At 33.9% G+C, this 22,487-nt stretch overlaps 2 protein-coding genes across 5 annotated transcripts in view; both read right to left on the bottom strand.

Annotated features, from left to right (window-relative positions):
• LOC127713092 (heat shock 70 kDa protein 12B-like) overlaps positions 1–22,487 on the bottom strand; it is a 114,706-nt gene that overhangs the window by 43,476 nt on the left and 48,743 nt on the right. Inside the window, exons 1-8 of one of the 4 annotated variants that reach the window (XM_052219711.1) lie at positions 16,030–16,131; positions 11,517–11,621; positions 9,432–9,515; positions 8,654–8,707; positions 6,907–7,175; positions 5,785–6,003; positions 4,775–4,904; positions 1,639–3,938 (exon numbers count right to left, since the gene is read on the bottom strand). The exons of 1 other annotated variant lie outside the window; for it this stretch is intronic. In XM_052219711.1, coding sequence (XP_052075671.1) covers positions 2,881–3,938; positions 4,775–4,904; positions 5,785–6,003; positions 6,907–7,175; positions 8,654–8,707; positions 9,432–9,515; positions 11,517–11,610 — 1,908 coding nt within the window. In that variant the 5' untranslated portion in view covers positions 11,611–11,621; positions 16,030–16,131 and the 3' untranslated portion in view covers positions 1,639–2,880. Of the gene's footprint in view, positions 1–1,638; positions 3,939–4,774; positions 4,905–5,784; positions 6,004–6,906; positions 7,176–8,653; positions 8,708–9,431; positions 9,516–11,516; positions 11,622–16,029; positions 16,132–22,487 lie in introns of those variants that run through there. 2 more of the 4 variants (XM_052219715.1, XM_052219714.1) reach the window with 2 other exon arrangements.
• Positions 18,000–20,085, bottom strand: LOC127713108 (prothrombin-like). The gene is made up of 2 exons (XM_052219744.1): positions 19,853–20,085; positions 18,000–18,756 (listed from the first exon to the last, which is right to left on the bottom strand). The coding sequence occupies exons 1-2, from the start codon at positions 20,049–20,051 to the stop codon at positions 18,329–18,331; spliced, it is 627 nt and encodes a 208-aa protein (XP_052075704.1). The 5' UTR covers positions 20,052–20,085; the 3' UTR covers positions 18,000–18,328.

Below are 22,487 nucleotides of genomic sequence, written 5' to 3'. Positions count from 1 at the left end.
TATCGCTTAACATTTAACCTAAAGGAAAATGGCAACGATTTTGTGCATTTCAATAGTTTTTGAAGAGTAATAAGAATGTTCAAAATCAAAACCAAAATCGTCTTTCTGAAGTGAACATGTATCTTTGTACGATCTTTCAGAACATTACTATAATGTAGGCTGGTTCTCTCTTTCTCTCCCTTGCAACATACAGGTATCTGAGACAAACAGATAAGGGACAGGGAACCAGTCTATACTAAAGTGCTATTGTTCGGTATTTTATCACAGGGACTCGGTTAGCAGATTAAAACTTTGTTAATTAATGTTTTTCCAATTTTATTTCGTATGTCCTGTCTGTTTGTATTACATTATTGCCGTTTTTATACGCCCGTTTACGGGACGTATTATGGTATATCATTGACCGTCTGTCTGTCTGTCCGTCCGTCCGTCGTCAACATGTCGGACATTAATTCAAAAACGCTTTAACCAATATGCATGAAACTTTAGTGAATTGTTTATATCTATTGACGTGAGCTCCCTTTCGTTTTTTTTTTTTTATAAATTTCAGATTTACCATTTCCGAGTTTTGGGGTTTTGTTCATTAAAAAAGGGAGGGTTTTCCAGTTTTCGGACAATAACTCAAAAACAATTTCACCAATTTGCATGAAACTTTTGTGAAATGTTTATTTCTATCGACACGAGCTCCCTTTTGATTTTTATAAATTTCAGACTAAACGTTTCCGATGGATGGGGTTTTATTCATTACAAAAAGGGGGATTTTCCAGTTTTCGGACAATCACTCAAAAATGCTTTCAGCATTTTTTTATGAAACTTTGGTTAATTGTTTATATCTATTTTTGTAAGCTCCCTTTTGATTTTTATAAATTTTCGATTTTATGTTTCCGAGTTATAATTACGCTTTTATTTGTTTATTATAGTCTGACAACAGATTTACTAAGTATTACGCAACAGCACAGTGTATTGCACAACAGTAAGAAATCTTTCATAGTCAAGTTCTTTGACTGCATTTATTCAGAAACCTATAATATATCAAATATTTAATTACAATCCAAATTCAGACCTGTATCAAGCTTGAATATTGTGTCCTTTTTTGCCCCAACTGTTCAGGGTTGGACATCTGCGGGCGTATATTGCTAGAAAACAAAGAAACATTGACACTATCCATACCCGTATACTGAAAAACCTAGGATTTTTCAGTATACGGATACCGATAGTAGACTGCACATTGCAAAGGAGGGGGGGGGGGGGGGCAGATGGGTGGACCCCCCCCTTTATCCTAGGTTGGAACCCTCCTTTTAAAAATGGCTGGATGCGCCCCTGGGTACTTTTTAAGTTGTTAAACCCAAGTTTCGAATCTGAAACCCTTAACTGAAGAAAACAATTTTGTGATGATGACGTTGATTTTGGTGTTTTATAGCAAATATTACGAATATGTTAATGAGATATGAATATGAACCCTGCATTGTATACATTAGATCGGCACACCGAGCGGGATTTTAACATCCTAGGTCAGACCACGGAAAAAGTTCACAGGAAAAAAATCACAAATTTGTAGGGAAAAATGGTCATAGGAAAATTATTTGCAACATAATGATAATTTGTGTCATATATGTCATGTATACATGTAGTTTATATCAATTGTTTTGATATTTATGTTTATTGCAATTGAATAAACTTTCCAAGATTATTACAAGGCATATTGAAAGCGAATTATATAACAATACACACATTCAGACATACACGGAACTGCAAAGTAGAAATTGAAAAAAAGCATACAAAATCTAATCAAATAAAAAAAATTAAGACTCTAAAAACTTAACCAAATTCGAATAAAAAAATGGATTAAAAAATTATCAAAAAATTAGTAAAATATGTCAAAAATTATCATCTAAACTCAGGGGCGTTTCTAGGATATTTGAAAGAGGGGGCGTAGAATCAAAAATTTTGTTGACCTTTTTTTGCTAAAAAACATAAAATAATTGTGAAATGCACTATTCAATACAATATAAGCAGATTACGATATTTTTTTTTTTTAATTTTTTTTTTAAAGGTACGCCCATTACGCCCTCACCTGGACCCGCCCCTGAAACTTAATAATATAAATGGACTTAGAATTTGAATATGTATAGACTTATCTTTCGAAATTACTGAAAGCTACTACTTTGTTTTCATACAAAAATGTTACCGAAAGACAACGAATCCTGGTAAAAAGTTTTATCCAAATACACAGAACAACAACAAATCAAATTAAAAAGTATAAAACATTATTGTAGCAAATCAACATCAGTCAAACACAATCAATTACAGATCCATGTCTATACTATGAGCGATCCAAAAAATAACTTTATGAAAATGCGTCTTTAGTCCTTTTCTTAAATAAGTAAAGTGATTGTTCATTACAAAGACTTGCTAGGAGGATATACCACTGAGTCCCGGACGCCACATCACAAAGTACTAAAATTGGATAAGAAATCATGCCTTCCTTTACACTAATATAGGTCACTGTGACAGTACTTCAGAGGAGATTACCTAAAGCAACGGTATACACGGGTTTTAAGCACATTTTATGTCAAAGAAAACACTTTCCTGAACATTTATTTATTCCGGTAACTATAAACTTGCTAGTAGGAAAATGAGGATTTGTTGATCAGACGCAAATAATTCTTTAATTCTTTAATTCTTTAATTATTAAAATTATCTACTACATGTATCGTGTAAATATAAGTGTATGAAAATATAAACAAAAATAATTTTCAGATTTAGGGGACGACTATTTGTTATTCGCAAGGGGTAGGATATTTTTTGTATTCACTCATTTTTTTCTGTTCTTACCAAATTCCTCAACCTAGAAAATCAAATGATCGTCCCCCAAATTGAATGTTAGAATAAATTGAATTCCGCTGTAACTGTTTGTCTTGACTTTTTATCCACTGCCTTCACTTCTAATTCTGTATTCCCTATAACAAATGACACTTTCACATCCCTCTCTTCCTGGCAGACGTCAGGAAAAGTTATGATTACTGATCCCAACGGCTTACAGTCCGTTTCATCTATGTAAACAGGTTTTTCATTGGATGAAAAATACAATTCAAATTCCATTGTTTTCTGATTGGGGTCTATTGTTAGATATTCGCTATCGATGGATGTACCGGCATCAACAAGTTGATTTTTTCTGATAATGACATCAAAAATGTGCCTTGCTAATTTCGACCCATTTTTCTGGACAACAAGATGTGCTTCATCGTGAATAGCAGGATCGAATTCATCGCTGATGCCAACCCCGTATGTATATCGCATTACACAGGATTGTAGATAGGACGGGTTGTGGCCAAATAATACAGCCCCTTTTAAAACAGTTAACCCTGCTGCTTCTGGTACGATCACTCTTTTATCAGGAAATGCGGATTTTACTTTGTTTTGAATCAAGGAACTTTCTGCAAATTCACCTACAAGAAGTATCTGAGATACATCAGATACTGCCGGTTCTAGAAGCCTCGTTTTAATAAGATCTAATATATTATTGATTGTCACATTAAAAAACGCTTTCATTAAACCTACATCAACATGCATTGTATCTTCACGAAGTTCAATAGCATTAGTGAACTGTGATGCATCAATAGCAGACCGAAAGTCTTTACCTAATACTTGTTTACATTTCAAATCCAAGACAGATAATGGGATGCTGACTACCACTTTCTGTGAATTCGTTGTGGAAATATTACGCTTTACATGTTCGAACCCTTGGAAAATGCCAATGTAAGCCATTGGATAATTTTGTTTAATATCTGAAACAATGTCTTTCCCAACTATGGCGGTAAACATTTGCATGAACCTATCGTCCACTGTGACACCACCATAACTGTTTCCTGTCGCAAAGATCAATTCTCGTAATCTTGAACTTGATATTTTTTCATGAGCTGTAATATCTGTTGTGCCACCTAGAAAGTGATAAACGAAAAATATTTACTTTTTAAACATTTTGTAAATACAAGACGATGTGGTATAATTGCCAATGAGACAACTCTCAACCAGAGAACACATGACTTAGAAGCTAGCAATTATAGGACACCGTACGGCCTTCAACAAGAAACAAAACTATATCGCATATGTTTCCTTAAATAATGTTAATCTCACATATTCATTACCCTATTGAAGATGTTTGTAAGCAATTCGAAATTTTGAGACAAGCATTTTTTTAAACTCATAATTATATTTATTTTCCCCCATATTTTTGAAAGGAACCCACCACTTCCGTCCTTAAAACAATATATTTTGTTTCAATATATTTAAAATTGAATAATTCATTAAAAAACCCCATAACAAAACAAAAGATAAATGGCCGGTGCCTAATTCCATTGAGCAAACGAATGAGACTCTGTCTTCCTACAACGCACTTACACTGTGACTACTGACCAACTGATAATAATTAACGATAATTAACCTCTACCACCTTTAGAAATTCTGTCGGTGTGTTGCTATCCCCTTGCCATACACATAGACCACACATCTATTTTTTTTATTCATTCATGAAATAAACAAAAAAAATCAGCAAAATTAATTTTGAGAATACTCGTAAATGAGTAAATTCAAACATCCTTTACAGACTGAACAGGTATGGAATTTACTCAGAAACGGGAAAATAACAATCAAGAAATTAAAGTTATCTTGCATATTCGTGTTTAAGTCCAATTTACAAACAAAATTCTTGTTTCTGTTGTTTTGTGAAAGAAACCATTCAGATCACGTGAAATAAACAGATTGTAATTTAATTTACCTCCTAGAGCAACTACTAAGTATTTTGTTCTAGGAAGAGAAGCGTTGAAGTTGGGTAACTGTTGTTGACAAAAGATGGATGCGGCTTCCGGTTCCAAAGCTAACTGAAACTGGTCTTCGGGTATATCAATCTACAAGGGAAACAGTCTGAAAATGTATATGTTAGACGGGGAAATTAAGCTTAAAAAGTAAAAAAATGTTTAAAATACAGCTGTCCAATCTTGTTTTTAATTTTAGTTTCTTGTGTACAATTTGGAGTTTAGTATGGCGTTCATTATCACTGAACTAGTATATATATTTGTTTAGGGGCCAGCTGAAGGACGCCTCCGGGTGCGGGAATTTCTCGCTGCATTGAAGACCTGTTGGTGACCTTCTGCTGTTGTCTGTTCTATGGTCGGGTTGTTGTCTCTTTGACACATTCCCCATTTCCATTCTCAATTTTATTTAGTCTTTAGAAGTGTCAACTTGACACTATAATCTCTCTGTATTTTCGATCACTCTGGTAATTGTAGTCCGAGGTTATCTTTAATGTTCAAGATCTATTTCCTATTATTTTTATAATGATACTGTAAATGACATTGAAATATAAAATACAGTGTCCAAAATAAATGTGGAATCGTATTTATTAAATGTATGCTTGCTTTATCAATATTTAGTTTCGAGTTCAATTGAATGGAAATGATATTGTGTTCAATCATATAATCTTCATTATCTTGGTTTTTTTAATGCACAGCCAGGATTGCATTTTGCTCCCTACAGACAATAACAAAACATTTGTTGTTGCCCCAATATTAAATGTACTCATGTTTTAAGACTTCAATCACCTGATTGTTATGAAATTTATAAATGATATATATATATATATATATGATTACATTCACCTTTGAATCAATGAATAACTGGTAATAATTTGTATCTATAGTACAGTATTGCGTCTATTTGTCCAATCTAAAATCTGCAAAAGGCCATTTTATCTTTCAATGTTCGTTAAAATATAATCTCTCAACTTACAAAGTCGATACTTTTTCGTATAAACTGTTTCGCAGCATCATTCCAGAAGGTCGGAATTGGCATGACCCATCTTATATTTTCCAGCTTTACATCTAAGCCTTTACTTTTTATAAAACATGCTAGGTATTTCTTGAGCGCAAGGATACAATATCCAAAAACAAGTAAAGCTTCTATTGGTTTTCCTGACATATCTTGTATTGTCATTTCAGTTGAAATTTGCTAAAAAAAAATAAACATGTTTGATAATCTTAATTTTTCATGTTTTATGAGTTCCGTTTGATATCTTAAATTATCCTTTTTTAAAAGTTCTTGTAGTTTTATTTGGCTGAAAAACAAGGTTGGACAAAAATGTTTTGATAGAAAACATATTAAATAGAACTACAAAGCTGAATTTTCGTGAAGTAGTACATTCGACTGTAAGTGGATAACTCTAACGTAATATTCTGCAAAGTGGGTCGATTAGAAAGAAAGGTGAGAATAAACTCATCATAGATACCAGGATTAAAATTTTGTACGCCGTACGGGCGTTTCTTCTCCAAAATAATCATTAGAAACACTCGAATCAAAACAATTAAAGAGGCCAAATAAAATACAAAGTTGTAGAGCATTGAAGACCCCTAATTTGGAAAGTTTTGCCATAAACAGATAAGGTAATCTATTCCTGGGGGTAGAAAATCCTTAGTATTTCGAAAATTTCAAAGTTTTGTAAACAGTTAATTGAGATTTCTACTACAATTGGATAAGGAGCTAAGGTATATCTAAAAACGAGCAGAAATGTCGCCTTGCAACAGGCCACCAACGGACCCCTTTTAGAGTAGTTGCAATGGTCCTTTAAAGTACAAGAGAGGGAGACACTCTCTTCATACGAGGAATAAATTTCAACTTTCCGTAAAGTGTCTTAATAAAACATGTAATCATCTTGAAGAAGAACAATATACATGGAAGTGTCTTTACCATGGAGAAGAATCGAATACTTGCTGTCTTTTACAATAGACAAGTGTCTTTACCACAGTCATCTTGAGGGAAAACCCATTGTCTTTTTAAACAATAGACATATAACAAGTGTCTTTAACGTAGAGAAGATGTCTGTTTGCTTCTATTCATCTTATTACTAGTATTTACCTCATTCTCATAAAGATCCATTTTGAATTTCTGTAAAAAGTAATGACCAGTGTGTTGTCCAGTTTTTACCAATTCAGAATATATCCTGATAGCGTCGTTTCCAAACCCTACGAACTTTTTCTCTGGATTTATTAATAATAACGTTGGGATATTCTCCACATGCTGTATGTCCAAAGGATTCTGTCTTGTCGAGAATGCAAACCCAGAATATGTTGTTCCTAAATCCAATGCTGCAACGACTGTATAATCATCTCTACATGAAGTTATATCTGCAAAAAATCCCAACATAGACATATTATTCTTTAGTTCAATGCACCTAAGAAGACCCGATAATGTTCATGATAATTTATACGTACTGATGGGTATTGAATATTAAAAAAAAAAAATAATAAGGTGAATTGGTATCATTTCAAATGATCAACAATTATCCGTCAGAGACCAAAGGACGGGGATATAAAGAGTACATACTAGTCAACAAAAGAAACGATACAACATGTACAAGGCAATGTATTTTCCATATATAATGAAATTGAATACACTGTACCAAGGTAAATAATTGCTCAATTGGTCTATATTTACAGAGTGTTATTTTCTTATCAAAACCATTGATTTAAGGCAAATACGCTATATTTTTTTGTTGCAATTTTTGTTATTTCAAAAATCGTATTTTCACCCAAAAAATCCAAAATTGATATTAGAACTTAAAACCTCAAACATAAACATGGTCTGCTTAAAATTTTGCCTGCCTTTGCAGATATTTGAATACGTAATTTTCATCTACGAAATTAAGTGCCGACTTTTGTCATCATTTTCCGCAAAATAAATTTGACCCCTGTGTTCAATAACACGGTATTTTCTCACTTTCCAATTTGGTCAGATTCTTTTAATCATATACATTTCCTTTGCAAATCAATGTTTTCATTGGATAATTTAACAGTTTTTCCTATTTATTATATTTTATGATAAATTGGAGTTCAAACTTGTGTATCGTTACTTTTGTTGACTAGTATAGTTCAATTGGGTTATCTCCCTTTTAAAAAAAAAAACAATTCCGAATAAAACTACCATCACCTATTAGTCATTACAAATGTTTAATTGAATGGTGTTGGGTTTTAGCCATTTTCAGTACTATTTTCTTTATCGTAATGGTAAGATTTTATTGGTTGAGGAAGCCGGAGTTTCCGGAAAGAACCTTCATCAGGAAAACTTTTGGGTTTATAGACATATCTGAAAACTGGCTGCTAGCGGAGTGGCTGCTAGCTTGAGTCTAGCCAGGAAAAATGACAATCTTAGTCAATTAAGATTAAAGTCGAATGCACCAGCCATTTGAAGGGTTTGAACTCACAACCTCAGTGTTGACATGCTAGTGATACAGTAGTTAAACCCCAAATTACATGCGCATGTCTGTCAAGTAAACTTAAGTATAACTTCTTTGATTCTCCAGACGTTTCTAATATTAAAGCAAAACATTGACTCGGTCTTTCGTAAATGAATCTCATAGTTCCTATTAAGGATAAGATATGGTACTAGAATATTGTTGAGCCATGCAAAGTTCTAGGTAAATTGTTTCGCCAATGATTTATATTTTTTATTTGGCGCATCATTGCTCCACGTGTTTCAATTTTACTTCGAATCTCCTCACTTACTAAACACACAGGAAACCTCACTCTGACGTGAAAAATTGTCTTACGTTTACATTAGAATGTCACTGTCCAACCACTCATGGATTTCAAGAATTTGTACTTACGTTTGGCCGTGTCAGTTGACATATTCTCTGTGTCTGATGTTGTGCCATGTTTTGCTGCAAAGGTTTTAGAAAATTAAATGAAGTACCTTTGCTTAAACAAACTTTGCAACCATTGTTCTAAAGAATGAAAGGATGCAAATTAAGCGTATTTTAATTCATTTTCGTGGTATCTTACTTTTAAACAAGATAGTCTAATGAGGGTCCGGAAGGAGTTAACAGAATAGAGAATAATGTGTCAAAATTAAAACAATAAAGAAATGAAGACCCCTCCCCTATTTCACCACCACTATCGAGACCCTCTTTGAAAGTATGTGCTGCGGCGATTGTGACTTGCAATAACGCTGCTTTACAGCTTCTATAGAACGATGTATTTAGTCGACGTTTGTATCATGAGACACATTGTTATTTTTGAATACCACGTGATGACTTCTTAATGACTTTTGGTTGTTTGTGTATTGCTATCCCTTCGACACAAATAGACCAATTTTAGCCTTATCATAAACTTAAGGACTATGCGTAATTCAATTGTTCGTAACCCCAAAATGAAAACAACGTCACGTCATTGGTTGAATTTCCATTGTTTATGACGTTTTTAACCAATCACAACGTTTTGATGTACACTTTTGAAAATATGACCCAGAATGCATTAGATTCTGAAACGGTGAATTCTATTTTAATGTTGATCTTGCATTTAAGTGAGGTATACCAAACGCTAAGTTTAGCTAAAACTATTAATGATAGGACTTTTTATATGCTAAATAAGTAAATATGTATTTACATAATTTCCATCCGTATGGACCAGGATGTGTGTACATCGTCTTCTTATCTTTTAATACATCAGCACGTCTATGTTCCCGCCTTACTGAAAAGAAAATATTTTGAATTATATACATTTCTTTATTTTCGTAAATTAAGGACCATTAGCTTTAGCTCCTTTTGAAAATAAAAATGACGCTGTGTATATTTGTGCGTCCGAAGCGCAAGCTTAGGACCAGAAAGGACGTTACAAAGAATTGCCAAAACCATATGGGTCAACTTTGACTGACGGTGTAGGAACCTGAATGTCTCAATAATTTCAATATCTATTGACGATGAATTTAAGAAAAGTTATTTATAAATTAAGTCTGTACCGAAGCACTGGCTACTGAGCTGAAGATACCCTCTAGGACTAGCAGTCCATCAGCAGCGGTATCGAACCAGTGTTTAAAATGAAAATTATAACACTTTTAAGTTTTGTGAAACCGAAGTGCATTTCTGGATTTATCTTTGGTTTCAGGAGTTGGATCATTTAAGGTGGCACGGTTGTATTTTCTGGCCCATAGGGATAATGATAGCCTTTTTAGAATTTTCACCATTTTCAAACATTGGCCAAGAACCTACATGTTCCTTTGGTACCATCTTACGTTGTTTATATTTCATTACTCGTTCGCTATGCCCGTGTCTGTTGTGACGTTTTTTATTTTAACGAACGTAATCTATACTAGGGATGATTTCGTTACCACAAATTACTTAAAACCTTTACTAAATTCTTCCACAGATATAAAGATTTGGTTTTGAAGTTTGGTTGTACCTATAGAAAACTTATTTCAAACGGGATTGCACATCCTCATTTTTACGGCAATATTGTTTACCGTGCCCGGAAATTTAGAAACGATCCTGGTAAACTTATCGATCCTTTAAATAAACTTATTTTAAAAGGTTACCAATTCAAAACTGTAATTATATCATTAAATATTGTTTTTATTGGTACTAATATTGATTTTCTTATCAGTAAATTAAAAGCAAACTAAATATTATTGTTATATACATATACACATTCATGGATCGACAATCTGTCGATACCTGTATCTTGGCATTGCACAAGGTCATGTTTTTCTCTGACTGTTTATGACGTCTTTACACTAAATCCATTGGATGTTGGATGTGTACGGATTGATAATTTAGTCTTAGATACATGATTTTTTTTATTAGTTGTTAGTGGCTTTGAACTATCTGTCAGTAACTGCGAGTACTCTCAGATCTGTACTTAGTGTCTTTTTGTTGTTTGGATGTACAAGTACCCGGCCACGTCCACCTGTATTTGTATTATTTGTATTTTTATCCATCTGATGAGTTAAGCCTCTTTCAACTGATTTTTATAGTTCGTTCTTATGTTGTACTGTTACACCACTGTCCCAGGTTAGGGGAGGGTTGGGATCCCGCTAACATGTTTAACCCCGCCACATTCTGTATGTATGTGCCTGTCCCAAGTCAGGAGCCTGTAATTCAGTGTTTGTCGTTTGTTTATGTGTTACATATTTGTTTTTCGTTCATTTTTTGAACATAAATTAGGCCGTTAGTTTTCTCGTTTGAATTGTTTTACATTGTCATTTCGGGGCCTTTTATAGCTGACTGTGCGGTATGGGCTTTGCTCATTGTTGAAGGTCGTACGGTGGCCTACAGTTGTTAATGTCTGTGTCATTTGGTCTCTTGTGGAGAGTTGTCTCATTGGCAATCATACCAAATCTTCTTTTTTATATATACACAGTTAATTGAAGTACTTTCCTTATAATATTCAGAAATAAATTTGAATATGCATGATGGCCGTTTACTTTTTCTGCTATCTTTATAAACCTAAGGCCACTATATTGCTTTTAGGTCTTTTATCATGCAGTGAAAACAAAATTTAAAAAAGTTCTCAAAAATTCATTTCCACCTGTATGTAAAACTATTTCATATTATTCTACACCTTATTCATACCTCAGCTTGGGAAAGTATTTTCAGTAGATACTGTATTTTATGTCCAATCACAGTGTTCATATATATTGACTTAAGTAGGTACACAAAAGAGCAACCTAAATTCTCTCCAAGCAGTAACTCTTACCTTTCGGGTCAGTATCTGGCTTAATAGTATGACATTTACTACACGATTCATTGTTAGGAATATTTTCCTCATAACATTCAGGACAGATCCACATTCTGATAATTTCTAAAAAAAAAAATATATCAAAATATCATATAGGACACATACAAAATTTTTTTTTGTGTTTAAAGTAAATTTCGATTACACTACTGTAACATTATACAGAAAAAAAATGATGCGGTTTATATCGAGTATGATGTTGTTTTAAGTGAGTGTGCTGCTGTTTAAAAAGGTATGCCTCTGGCCTTTGTTAGTCTTGTATCATTTTTAATTTTGGTTTCTTGTGTATAATTTGGAGTTTAGTATGACGTCCATTATCACTGAACTAGTATACGTATTTGTTTAGGGGCCAGCTGAAGGACGCCTTCGGGTGCGGGAGTTTCTCGCTGCATTGAAGACCCATTGGTTGCCTTCGGCTGTTGTCTACTCTATGGTCGGGTTGTTGTCTCTTTGACACATTCCCCATTTCCATTCTCAATTTTATGATGTGGTTTTAGTGCGCGTGATGCTGTTTTTTTTGTGATTTTGAGGCTGTTTTGTTGTGAGTATTATGCTGGTTTAGTGAGTATGATGCTGTTTAAGTGATTATGATCCTGTTTTAGTGAGTATGATGCCATTTTAATCTTATTTGATGCTGTTTTAGTGAGTATGGTGCTGTTCAGCGAGTATGATGCTGATACCATTTAAAGTAGATCGTGGGTGTTCTAAGATAAACTGACAGAAAGTCATAGGAGAAAAGTTCACAAATTTGATAGGACATAAAGTCACTGGACAAAAAGTCACAAATAAATTGTTTATACTATGTTTGAATATATAAGAGAAAGTTCTTAAAATAATTTCTTTTTATTTTACAGTTTAAGGAAATTATTCATAAAACTTGATAAATGAAGATTTATCAAATTTGTATCATGCAAAGGATATATTTCTTAGCACCATGAAGTCATTTAGGTACCACGGCAATTTGACAAATTGTTTTCCTAACAATCATTTGTTCACTGTTGATTTTTTTTAGAATACATTTTGTTTACAAAGTTGCTTTATATAGATATATAAGTTCAAAAAAAGATGAAAATATTTTTAAAGAAAAATAATCTCAAAACTGAATTGTGACTTTTTGTCCCGTGACTTTTTATCCGTGACTTTTCGGCTATGACTTTCTGTCCTACATTTGTTTATAGTGAGAATATTGCTGTTTTTAATATGATTATGAGACAGTACTTAATTGATTTTAGTGAGAAAAACACAATAAAGTCATGTTTCTTTTAAAAATCTAGTAGACTAAAAATATAAGGAGACTAAAAGAGAGGGGAAAGATACCAAAAGGACAACATCACTTATAAGCTGAAAACAAACTGACAACGCCATGGGTAAAAAAGAAAACGTCCAAACAGACAAACAACAGTACAGAAAACGCAACATAGAAACTAAAGACTGAGCAACACAGAATACAGAAAACGTTATAGAGCATCCATTTAGAAAAGGCTTAAACAGAACAGGCAAACAGTTCAAATTTGAACGGGGACGATATGCCATAATGAAATAATGTAGTTCAGTTTTCATACATCCAAATGATTGCGCTGTAGCTAATAAGGGAGCTACCATTTGATTTTTATGGGGGGGGGGGGGGGGGCTAGGACGAAAAATGTTGTCCTGTCTTTTTATTTTCCCCTCTATACGGTCCTGCCTTTTTATTTTTCACTCTATTCGGTCCTGCCTTTTTTTATTAATTTATCCTGACTTTTTTTTCACATAAATTGTCATTCCCCCCCCCCCATAAAAATCAAATGGTAGCTCCCTAAGAGTGATGATAGTAGTTTAACTCTTTTAAAATAAATTTGGATATACTTTCTAAAGAAATGACACCATTTTAACACAATAATTTTTCAATTCTAGATTGGTACCACGTTTGAGATGACAAATGTGTACTTTTCTTCACTAGATTATTACTAAAACTATAGTAGGGTTTTAGTTTAAAAATATTCCTTTTTAGTGCTTACTGTAACCTATATATTTGAGCCATGTCACACCATGTTTTATATAATTGATTGTATGATTTTAGACAAATTTAAGGGCAACGTTTTCAGGGCCGTTGCTACTGACCTCGTCTGAATTTCTGGCCAAAAAAGGAAATGGAGAAAGCTAGGCATGCAGGGGTAGAACACATCCTTGCATGTTCATATCAAGAATTAAGTAATGCATACTTCGAATAGTAATTGATAATGACGTGCAGCTTCTGTACTTTTATTTCAACGTTAGGTATCAAACTCTCTGTCTGATTACAATCGCCAGTAAACCGGCATTTGTTTCTGCAGTTATTCATTTCCCGCGAAAATGAATCATTATTGATAATGGATGTTTCCCGACATTATCAGTGCGCAAAGTAATTTAAAATTTATATAATTCGAATTCTTCAACTTGCTAGGTCAATATTATTAAAGAAGCATTAACAGCTCACGCAGGAGTATAAAAAAAACCACAATTTGTGTGCATTTCTCTTTCAAATATAATGAAGATTTGAGGCATTTTCAAATGTTTTGCTACAAACCTGGCTGCTATTCGAAAAGTAAACATGTATTTCGGATGGATGGAGGATTTGTTTGGTTTAACGGCAAGTGGGCTTTATTTCAGCTATATAATGGAGAGCAGGTTATGTGAGTCATTCCATTCGAATGTTAAATGGATAGAACAAAACCTTGGCAGACTGACAATTTGATTCCTTGATTATGAATTTTCATGGAGTATTGTGGGAGTATTTCGGGCTTGCGAAAAAAAGACGGTCGCACAATTAAATATGGTAACGGTTGCTCGCCGAGAGTATCAAATTTGTATCATTATTGATGCGTGTTTTTTGCATTTATAAGATTAGCAAAATAAATTAGTTATTCAATTCAAGTAGTCAAACGATGGGATCTTAGTGACACAAGAAAGGTCGAACTAGCATTCAAAGTGTTATTGAAAATGTTATTTTTTATGAAGCGTTGACCACACACACTTGTCCTTCTTTTTCTACTATCAAACGTGTACCCTATTGTAAATGGTTGCATGTTTGATGATACAAAATTCGAGGCAAGCACCTGTCAGCGGGCTCTGATAGCCTAATGCAGTTCTTCATACAGTTAATATGAAACAAAAACGGCAAATATGATACAAAAACGAATGTAACAAGTAATATTTCGAAACCTAATTTCTGAGGCCTAGGTACGGCCTTGGTTTTCTCCGATTGTATGTGCTTTCTATGCAATTGTTCACCTATTCTAAATGAATTCAATCAGTAACATTTCAGAAAATTATAGAGAATATTGCATTATTTTTTTCTAGTTTCAGCTCTAGTTCAACGAGCTTAAGTTATATGAAAATTTACCAATTTGAGAGAGGATTGCGTGATGAAACACTAGTTTAACAACGGCAAATTGCCATGTACTAAACAATATCCGCAATCACATCAGGGTAAAGGTGTTATCATATTATCAATACTTATCAATACTAGTACTTATATTTGCATTGTATTCGAGTTTGTTAATTGTATTTTTGTTTGTTAATTATTGTATTTTTGTTAATTATTTATTGAATGTCATAAACCCTTCATTGCAGGGTATAAATGTCATGAATGTGCATTATAAATATAGATTATAATTTTATCTTAATATTTTTCACGAATTAGATGTTTGGTTGTAGATCCTTGTTAATTTCTCTATAAAATGATTCTCATTTTTTGTAAAATTTGACAAATTGTATATATAGACACTTTACTGTCTTTGTCTACTTTTTTCAGATCGCATGTTATTTGATCTTTCCCTATAATTTGGATGGGACGTAATCTCTGAAATTTTCATTTGGTTCTCAGAATCATCATTTATACGTTTAGAAGGAATGGTCTATAACCGACAGTCACACATTCATAATATAATACGCATAGCAGTGGCGGATCCAGAAATTTTCATAATAAAAGGTGGGGGCACTGACTGCCTAAGAGGGGCCCGCTTCAGACATGCCTCAGTGATTCCCTATATAATCAACCAAATTTTTTTTTTAAAAAGGGGGTCAGGCACCCTGCCCCCCTCAATCCGCCTCTTCATAAATTTGCAAATGCATGGATATAGTTAGCATGTTTAGGTGAAGTGATGATGAATTCACATGCAGGTACATTGGTAACATTTCTGTGTAGTGAGGCATTTAACATGTTTAGTTGGTATACTAAATTTAGCACATTTATAAAAAAAAAATATGTAACGATATTTACTTCAAAACTTGATAAACATAAATTGCTACTGATCAAATTTGACATATTAGAAAATATGAGAGACTAACTTAAAGCTTGGAAATAAAAACCAAAACAAACTCATCATCATAGTACACGATTGATAACGACCAATATTACATGTTTACATTTTGTACAAAGAATAATAATGATATTATGATTGTTTTTTAATTGTACATGTATATCCAAGTTTTAAAATCACATAATAATACTTACATTAACAGTAGGATGTCATTGAATTTCTTTAACTATACACAATTTCTCTAGGATATGTAACATACAAGATACTAAATTTAAACTTGAAAGCGGAAATAAATATTCGACAAATACATGTATTTATTTATAAACATACACACATATATATGACATAGGTAGTTACTAATATTAAACGTCATAGTTCGCTTCGTCAGGGGATCAAATAAGATAAAACTATCAAACAAAATCAAAATCATAGCAATTTCTCTTTTATTATTTTTCCGACCTGGATAAAGATAAAGGTTGCATTTTATAGTAAGACCTTCGTCCAAGAGAAATGTATTTTTAAAAGAATGCACACCAATCCGTCAGACAGAATAGAAATACGTATACATTAATATTATATGTACATTGTCGGAAAATATAAAAAAAAATATATGTACGAGCTTTAAAAACAGGACGACAAGCGAGTACAAATAAATTTTATATTTTCGACATAATGACCACAATTATAATGTTTTTATTCCTGTAATTTAAACCCGGCACTTTCAGGTTTATTTGCTTAAACGCAGAGTGTTTTCTCTGATTTTTCAAAGAAATCGACATACGTTTAACGCGAACCACGAAGAGGACCCCAAAATAAACTTATACCCAAAAAGAAATATCCACTTTACCGTTTGCTCAACTTGTACAAAAACAAATAGAGCAAAAATGTATTCGTGTTACTGTTATTTGTTCAATAGTTGGATAATTGTAGGATAAACATACAATATATGTACATTGTCGGAAAATATGAAATTTATGTGTATGAGCTTAAGGAACAGGACGAAAAGCGAGGCTCATCGAACTTCTCTCCTGTAGGTAGTACAAATAAATCATATATTTTCCGACTATGTACATTTATTGTTTGTATCCTGCAGTTTCTACTCGACACTTGAAACTTTAGTTGTCAAAATCCAAATCATTGTCTCTAATTTTTCAAGGAAATCGACATATTTAAACGCGGACCGCGAGGAGGACCCCAAAATGAACTGTTACGCAAAAAGAAATATCCACATTACCGCTTAATAAACAAGGAAGCGGGGGTAACAGGAGACTTTATTTGTACAAGTACAAATAAAGCAAAAAATTATTTGTTTACCTGTTATTTGTACAATAGTTAGCTGATTGCATGATAAACACGTTTATCCTGCAATTGGGTGTCTTATCATACATTAACAACCCAACATATATCGCTAGCCTGTATTTGTATACTATACAGATATCGCTTAAAACATGTTAAAGCATTCTGCACATAGACAAACACGAACAGCAGGATTAACTCCATTTTCAACGGCGCCAGTCTTCAAGTTCAAAACTTGAATGTGTAAATCACAAAATAAACCATGCAACAATGTCAATAATCAGTGAATGCACGGACAGTTCGAAATTCTGCAGCGTAGGACAAATCAAACACCTTTGTCTTGAATCGAACGATGTTTTGTTATTTCTTTTTACTGTTGAAATTAGTTGTTATGTTAATATAATAAATAATTATTAATTTTAAGCAATGTATTGTGGTTGACCATGCGAGATTTTTTTCGACGTACCGATCATCAGCTGATTTTGTGATTTTTTTTTAAAATTACTACGTAAGCCTCAAAGGATTTCAAATCGAATTGTCTATTTATATACCAGAGTACAAGGAACTGTTGTATCAAATTTAAGTTAAGACTGAGATATTTTTTCTGGTCTTTATGTGGTAAATAATTTGGGAAAACCGACTCTATCATTTATCGAGCAGCGATAGATAATTAAACTGACAAAGGTGGAGCCAATCATGTATGAAAACTAAGCCCAACATGCAGTCTTTCAATGAAACTAAATAGTGTGAATTAATTAACAACTACAAGTTTGTGATTTTAAAATCTTTTATTCATTACATGTATGTGTTTTCTGTTTTTCTTCTTCTGTTCTTGTTTACTGTAACCATAAAATCGAATGTGCAAATCTAAAAATGATGCATTTTTATTTTATTTTGATAAATTGTTAGTATTTGATTTTGTATATTTTTACAATATTGATAAAGAGCAATCAAACATTTTTCTCTTAGTTAAAAAAAAAAAAAACCGTATCAACCATTTTTTTTTCCAGCTTTCATACACCAATAGCCCATTTCCTAGCTTTTACTGTTATTGCATTAAAAATAAAACAATTTAATTGATTTAGTATGCATGCTTCGGAAATATTAAATAATACCACAACAATGTCAGTCATTTGATTAATTTACCGAGTCACAGACCTCTAGACACTTCATCCGTTGGAGACAGAGACCGATTATCTATTTAAGCTTACAACAATCGCTGACCACCGTAAGAATAAAAGGCATTGCTATGATACCAATGGCAACATAACCCATCCCGACAGATGTCATTCTTCGATCGTCTGCAGATCGTCGCCCTCTAACCCAAGAAGACGTCAAATTCTTCTGAACTCTAAGCTGTTCTGTAATTTCCCGTAACTCTTCTTTCATTTGCTGTTTTAGTTCTGCATTCGTATAATTGTGATTGCTTGATTTTGTTGATTGGCCAATCAACTGCTCACTTGTAGAACATCTGCATTTACACCGGGACTGTGATTCATTCTTGTCTTCCGGTAGCGGAGTTGGGAATACTGCCGAATCGGATGTTGCATTGACGTAAGCGGCTGTTGTGTAGTAAGTTGTTGTTATCTGACATTTGATGTGAGATGGCACCACCGGGGTTGATCCTGTAAAATAATGAATCTAGCTACATTGTATTCTGTGTTTTGCGTGATACCAGAGACATATATTATTATATCTGGTGAATTTTTCTATAGAAAATATATTTTGTCAATAGTTATTTTTCCTGTTGCAATCTTACCACATCTCCTTATTTTATAAGTTATGGCACTGGCGAGCTTCTGTCGGTTTGTCATTTTTTAAGTTATGGCACTGGCGAGGTTCCCGGTTTGTCATTTTATAAGTTATGGCACTGGCGAGCTTCTCGGTTTGTCTGTATAAAAATATAGACATGTCTATACATCTTTTGAGAATCATTGTTTATTCGTGTCAACTACTAGTATTAGAGTACGTGTTAAATTACTTATTATCCCGCCTGTTTGTACAACAAGCAACATTTTTTTTACTATACACGATGTTTTTTTTTATCACGTGACAGTTAGTGCTCATGGTGTTGTCAGCATTTTGATTGCCCCCTTGTTATCTTAACATTTGTTACAGATAACAAACTTATATGACTTAATAAAGCTCCTGGTACGAAATTATTCCATATACAATGTATATCAGTTTATAGATTACATTACAGTTTGCAGAAGTTGTTTTGAAGTATTGCATTTGTCAATGGCCAAAGAACACTGAACATTACGGTTTATGGTTATACTGTTAACTCATGTTATATTCCATGAGGGTGTGGATGGGGGTTTTACAGAATAGAGAATAATGGACAAAAATATAAAGAATAGGGAAAAATGGACCCAAAAATAAAGAATAGAGAATAATTAGGTGCTAAAATATAAAGAATAGAGAATAATGGATAAAAAGTATAAAGAATAGAGAAAAATGGCCTAAAGAATTAAAGAATACAAAAATGAAGGAACCCCCATCCAGACCCGCTTCAATATTTTAGCTGTTTTCTTTTGTATTATCTATATTTTAAATTGTTTAATGTGCTAATCTTTGTACTGATTTTGTCCATAATGGGTTCTCTATTGGAAATACAATTTACCTTATTTCTTCTTATCTTATCTTATCTTAGTATCTTAAAGCACAAAATTGTAAGTGACGAATACGCATGCCACTTATTGCATAACACTACATTATTACCACAAAATGGTACATCACAGTACTCAAATCGAATCCTTGGATCCATTGTGTAACACCAGGGTCCTTCAGGCTCTCGGTCAGGGTTCCGACAATAATTTTCATGCTCTTTCATTGACTCAGTGTTTATATGTTCTTGTGGGAAACCAGAATCCCATCTCTGACATGGGATGCATGAGCGAGTCATGTTCTCTGTACCCATATATTCCGCTCCTACTTTTGAAGTTTTGCACTCTAATTCTGCAATTAAAAATAAAGCAATTCTCGTATAATATGCTTTATTTTGCTTATATAATGAATAGCAAAATATTAGTCTTTTGGAATCGGAATAAATTCATTTCGATGGGAAGATTTTCAAATTTTAAAGACAAAATGATGCATAGGAATGTTACGGATTATCATGTGAGCGATCACGTAGTAGTATCAACAATGAGTCACTACACAAAGCAAAAATAAGCGTGATACTCAATTCACAAAAAAAAAAAAAAACGCTTCGAAAGCCCTGAATTTATAAATGGTCAGTTTCTTTTATTCTACATTAACATATTAATAGGCTAAATAAGTACCTCCTGGTTATGACACTTTTATAATATCAAACGGAATGCAAATATACGGAACATTGAGAACTGTTTTTGAGCTTCCTGGTCAAGATATCCTTTTAGAGGCATTAACATCAATCAGCTTGATAACATACATTACAACCGCTTCTGAAAATCTGTGCAGATCCGCCGGTGTCTCTCCTGGACTGTAAATTCCTGCAGAATCTGCCTGTTTTTCCCCTATCAGTAAATCTCTAGGTGATCCGCTTGTGCTTCTTTTGGTCTGAAAAATTCCCAAAATCCACACACGCTTCTCCTAGATTAATAAATCCTGAAGGATCGCCGTGTGCTTCTCCTGATCAGAAAATCCTTATGGAGATGCCTGTGCTTTTCCTGCACTGACAATCTCTGCAGAATCCATTTGCGCTTCTATTGGACTGACATATATTCTGATATTCCGTGAAGGATCCACACGTGCTTCTGCTGGTAAGAAAATCCCTGAAATATTCGCATGTGCTTCTCCGGGGACTGACATCTCCTCAAGTATCCGCTTGTGCTTCTCCGGGACAGATAATCCCTGAGGTATCCGCCTGTGTTTCTCCTGGACCGACATTCTAAAGTATCCGCCTATGCTTCTCCGGGATTGACAATCCCTGAAAGATCCGCCTGTGCTTCTGGTAAGAAAATGCCTGAGGTATCCGCCTATGCTTCTCCTTGTCAGATCATAATTGAAGAATCCACCTGTGGTTCACCTGAACCAAACATTCATGAATGATCTGGCTGTGCTTCACATGAACTAACAATCACTGAAGGATTCGCTTGGGTTTTTACTGGACTGACAATCCCCGAAGGCTCTACGTGTCCTTCTCCTGAACTCATAATCCCTGAAGGATCAGAATGTGCTTTTTCTAGACTGACAAGCCCTGATGGTTCATTTACTAGTACTTAACTAGTACTGCTTCTCCTGGACCGACAATTGCTAAGGGATACGCCTGTGCATCTCCTGCACTGATTGTTCTGAATTATCCGCCTGTGCTTCTCCTGGACTGAAGGATCTGCCTGTGTTTCTTCTTGTCTGAAAATTTATGAAAGATCCTATCCGCCTATGCTTTTACGGGTCTGGCAATCACTGTAAAATCTGTCTATGCTTCTCATGGTCACACAATCTCTGAAAGATCTACCTGTGTTTCTCCTTGTCAAAAAATCATTGAATGATTAACATGTGCTTCTCCTGGTCTGAAAATGCATGAAGGACCCAGCTGTGCTTCTCCTGGTCTGAACATCCCTGTAAGATCCGTCTGTGCTTCTCCTGGTCTGAACATCCCTGTAAGATCCGTCTGTGCTTCTCCTGGTCTGAACATTCTGTAAGATCCGTCTGTGCTTCTCCTGGTTTGACCATCCTTGTAAGATCCGTCTGTGCTTCTCATGGTCTGAACATCCCTGTAAGATCCGTCTGTGCTTCTCCTGGTTTGACCATCCCTGTAAGATCCGTCTGTGTTTCTTATGGTCTGAACATCCCTGTAAGATTCGTCTGTGCTTCTCCTGGAATATCAGTCAATGAGCCATGAGACACTACACAGAAATTAGATATTGATTAACATTAACCAACCAAAAAATTGGGAGATAACTCTGGTCTTAATGAAATTTGTTTCCCCAGAAGGATAGAATATGGGGGTTTTGATGGGGTTAACAGAATAGAGTAAATTGGAGAGAAAATAAAGAATAGAGAAACATAGTCCCACAATTAAGAAACAATGAAGGGTTCCTATAACAGAGGGAAGGAAACTGACATAAATGTTAAAGATACTGAATTGAGGCCCCTCCCCCCAAACAACCCAAAGCCTAAAACGTACATTGGTACAAATGTGTATAAATATATATATATATATATATCAAGTTTATTTTTTTCTGTTTGGTAATAATTTAATAATAAGATCTGTTTTGTTACATCTTGTGATCCGTTTATTTGGCAATCGCCAATGGCAGTCAGCAGGGTTTAAGAACATCAGTTGTTCGACCTGCTAGTCAAATGCGTTTTGTTAAAATATACTTTTTCACTCATTTGGTCTTTTGGAAAATGTTGTTTGTGCTGTATTTAG

The sequence above is a fragment of the Mytilus californianus genome, unplaced genomic scaffold (genome assembly GCF_021869535.1).
Source record: "Mytilus californianus isolate M0D057914Y unplaced genomic scaffold, xbMytCali1.0.p SCAF_8, whole genome shotgun sequence".
In the NCBI taxonomy this organism is placed as follows: domain Eukaryota; kingdom Metazoa; phylum Mollusca; class Bivalvia; order Mytilida; family Mytilidae; genus Mytilus; species Mytilus californianus.
Note: the sequence above shows the minus strand (reverse complement) of the source record. Positions and strands in the feature narration are given on the sequence as shown.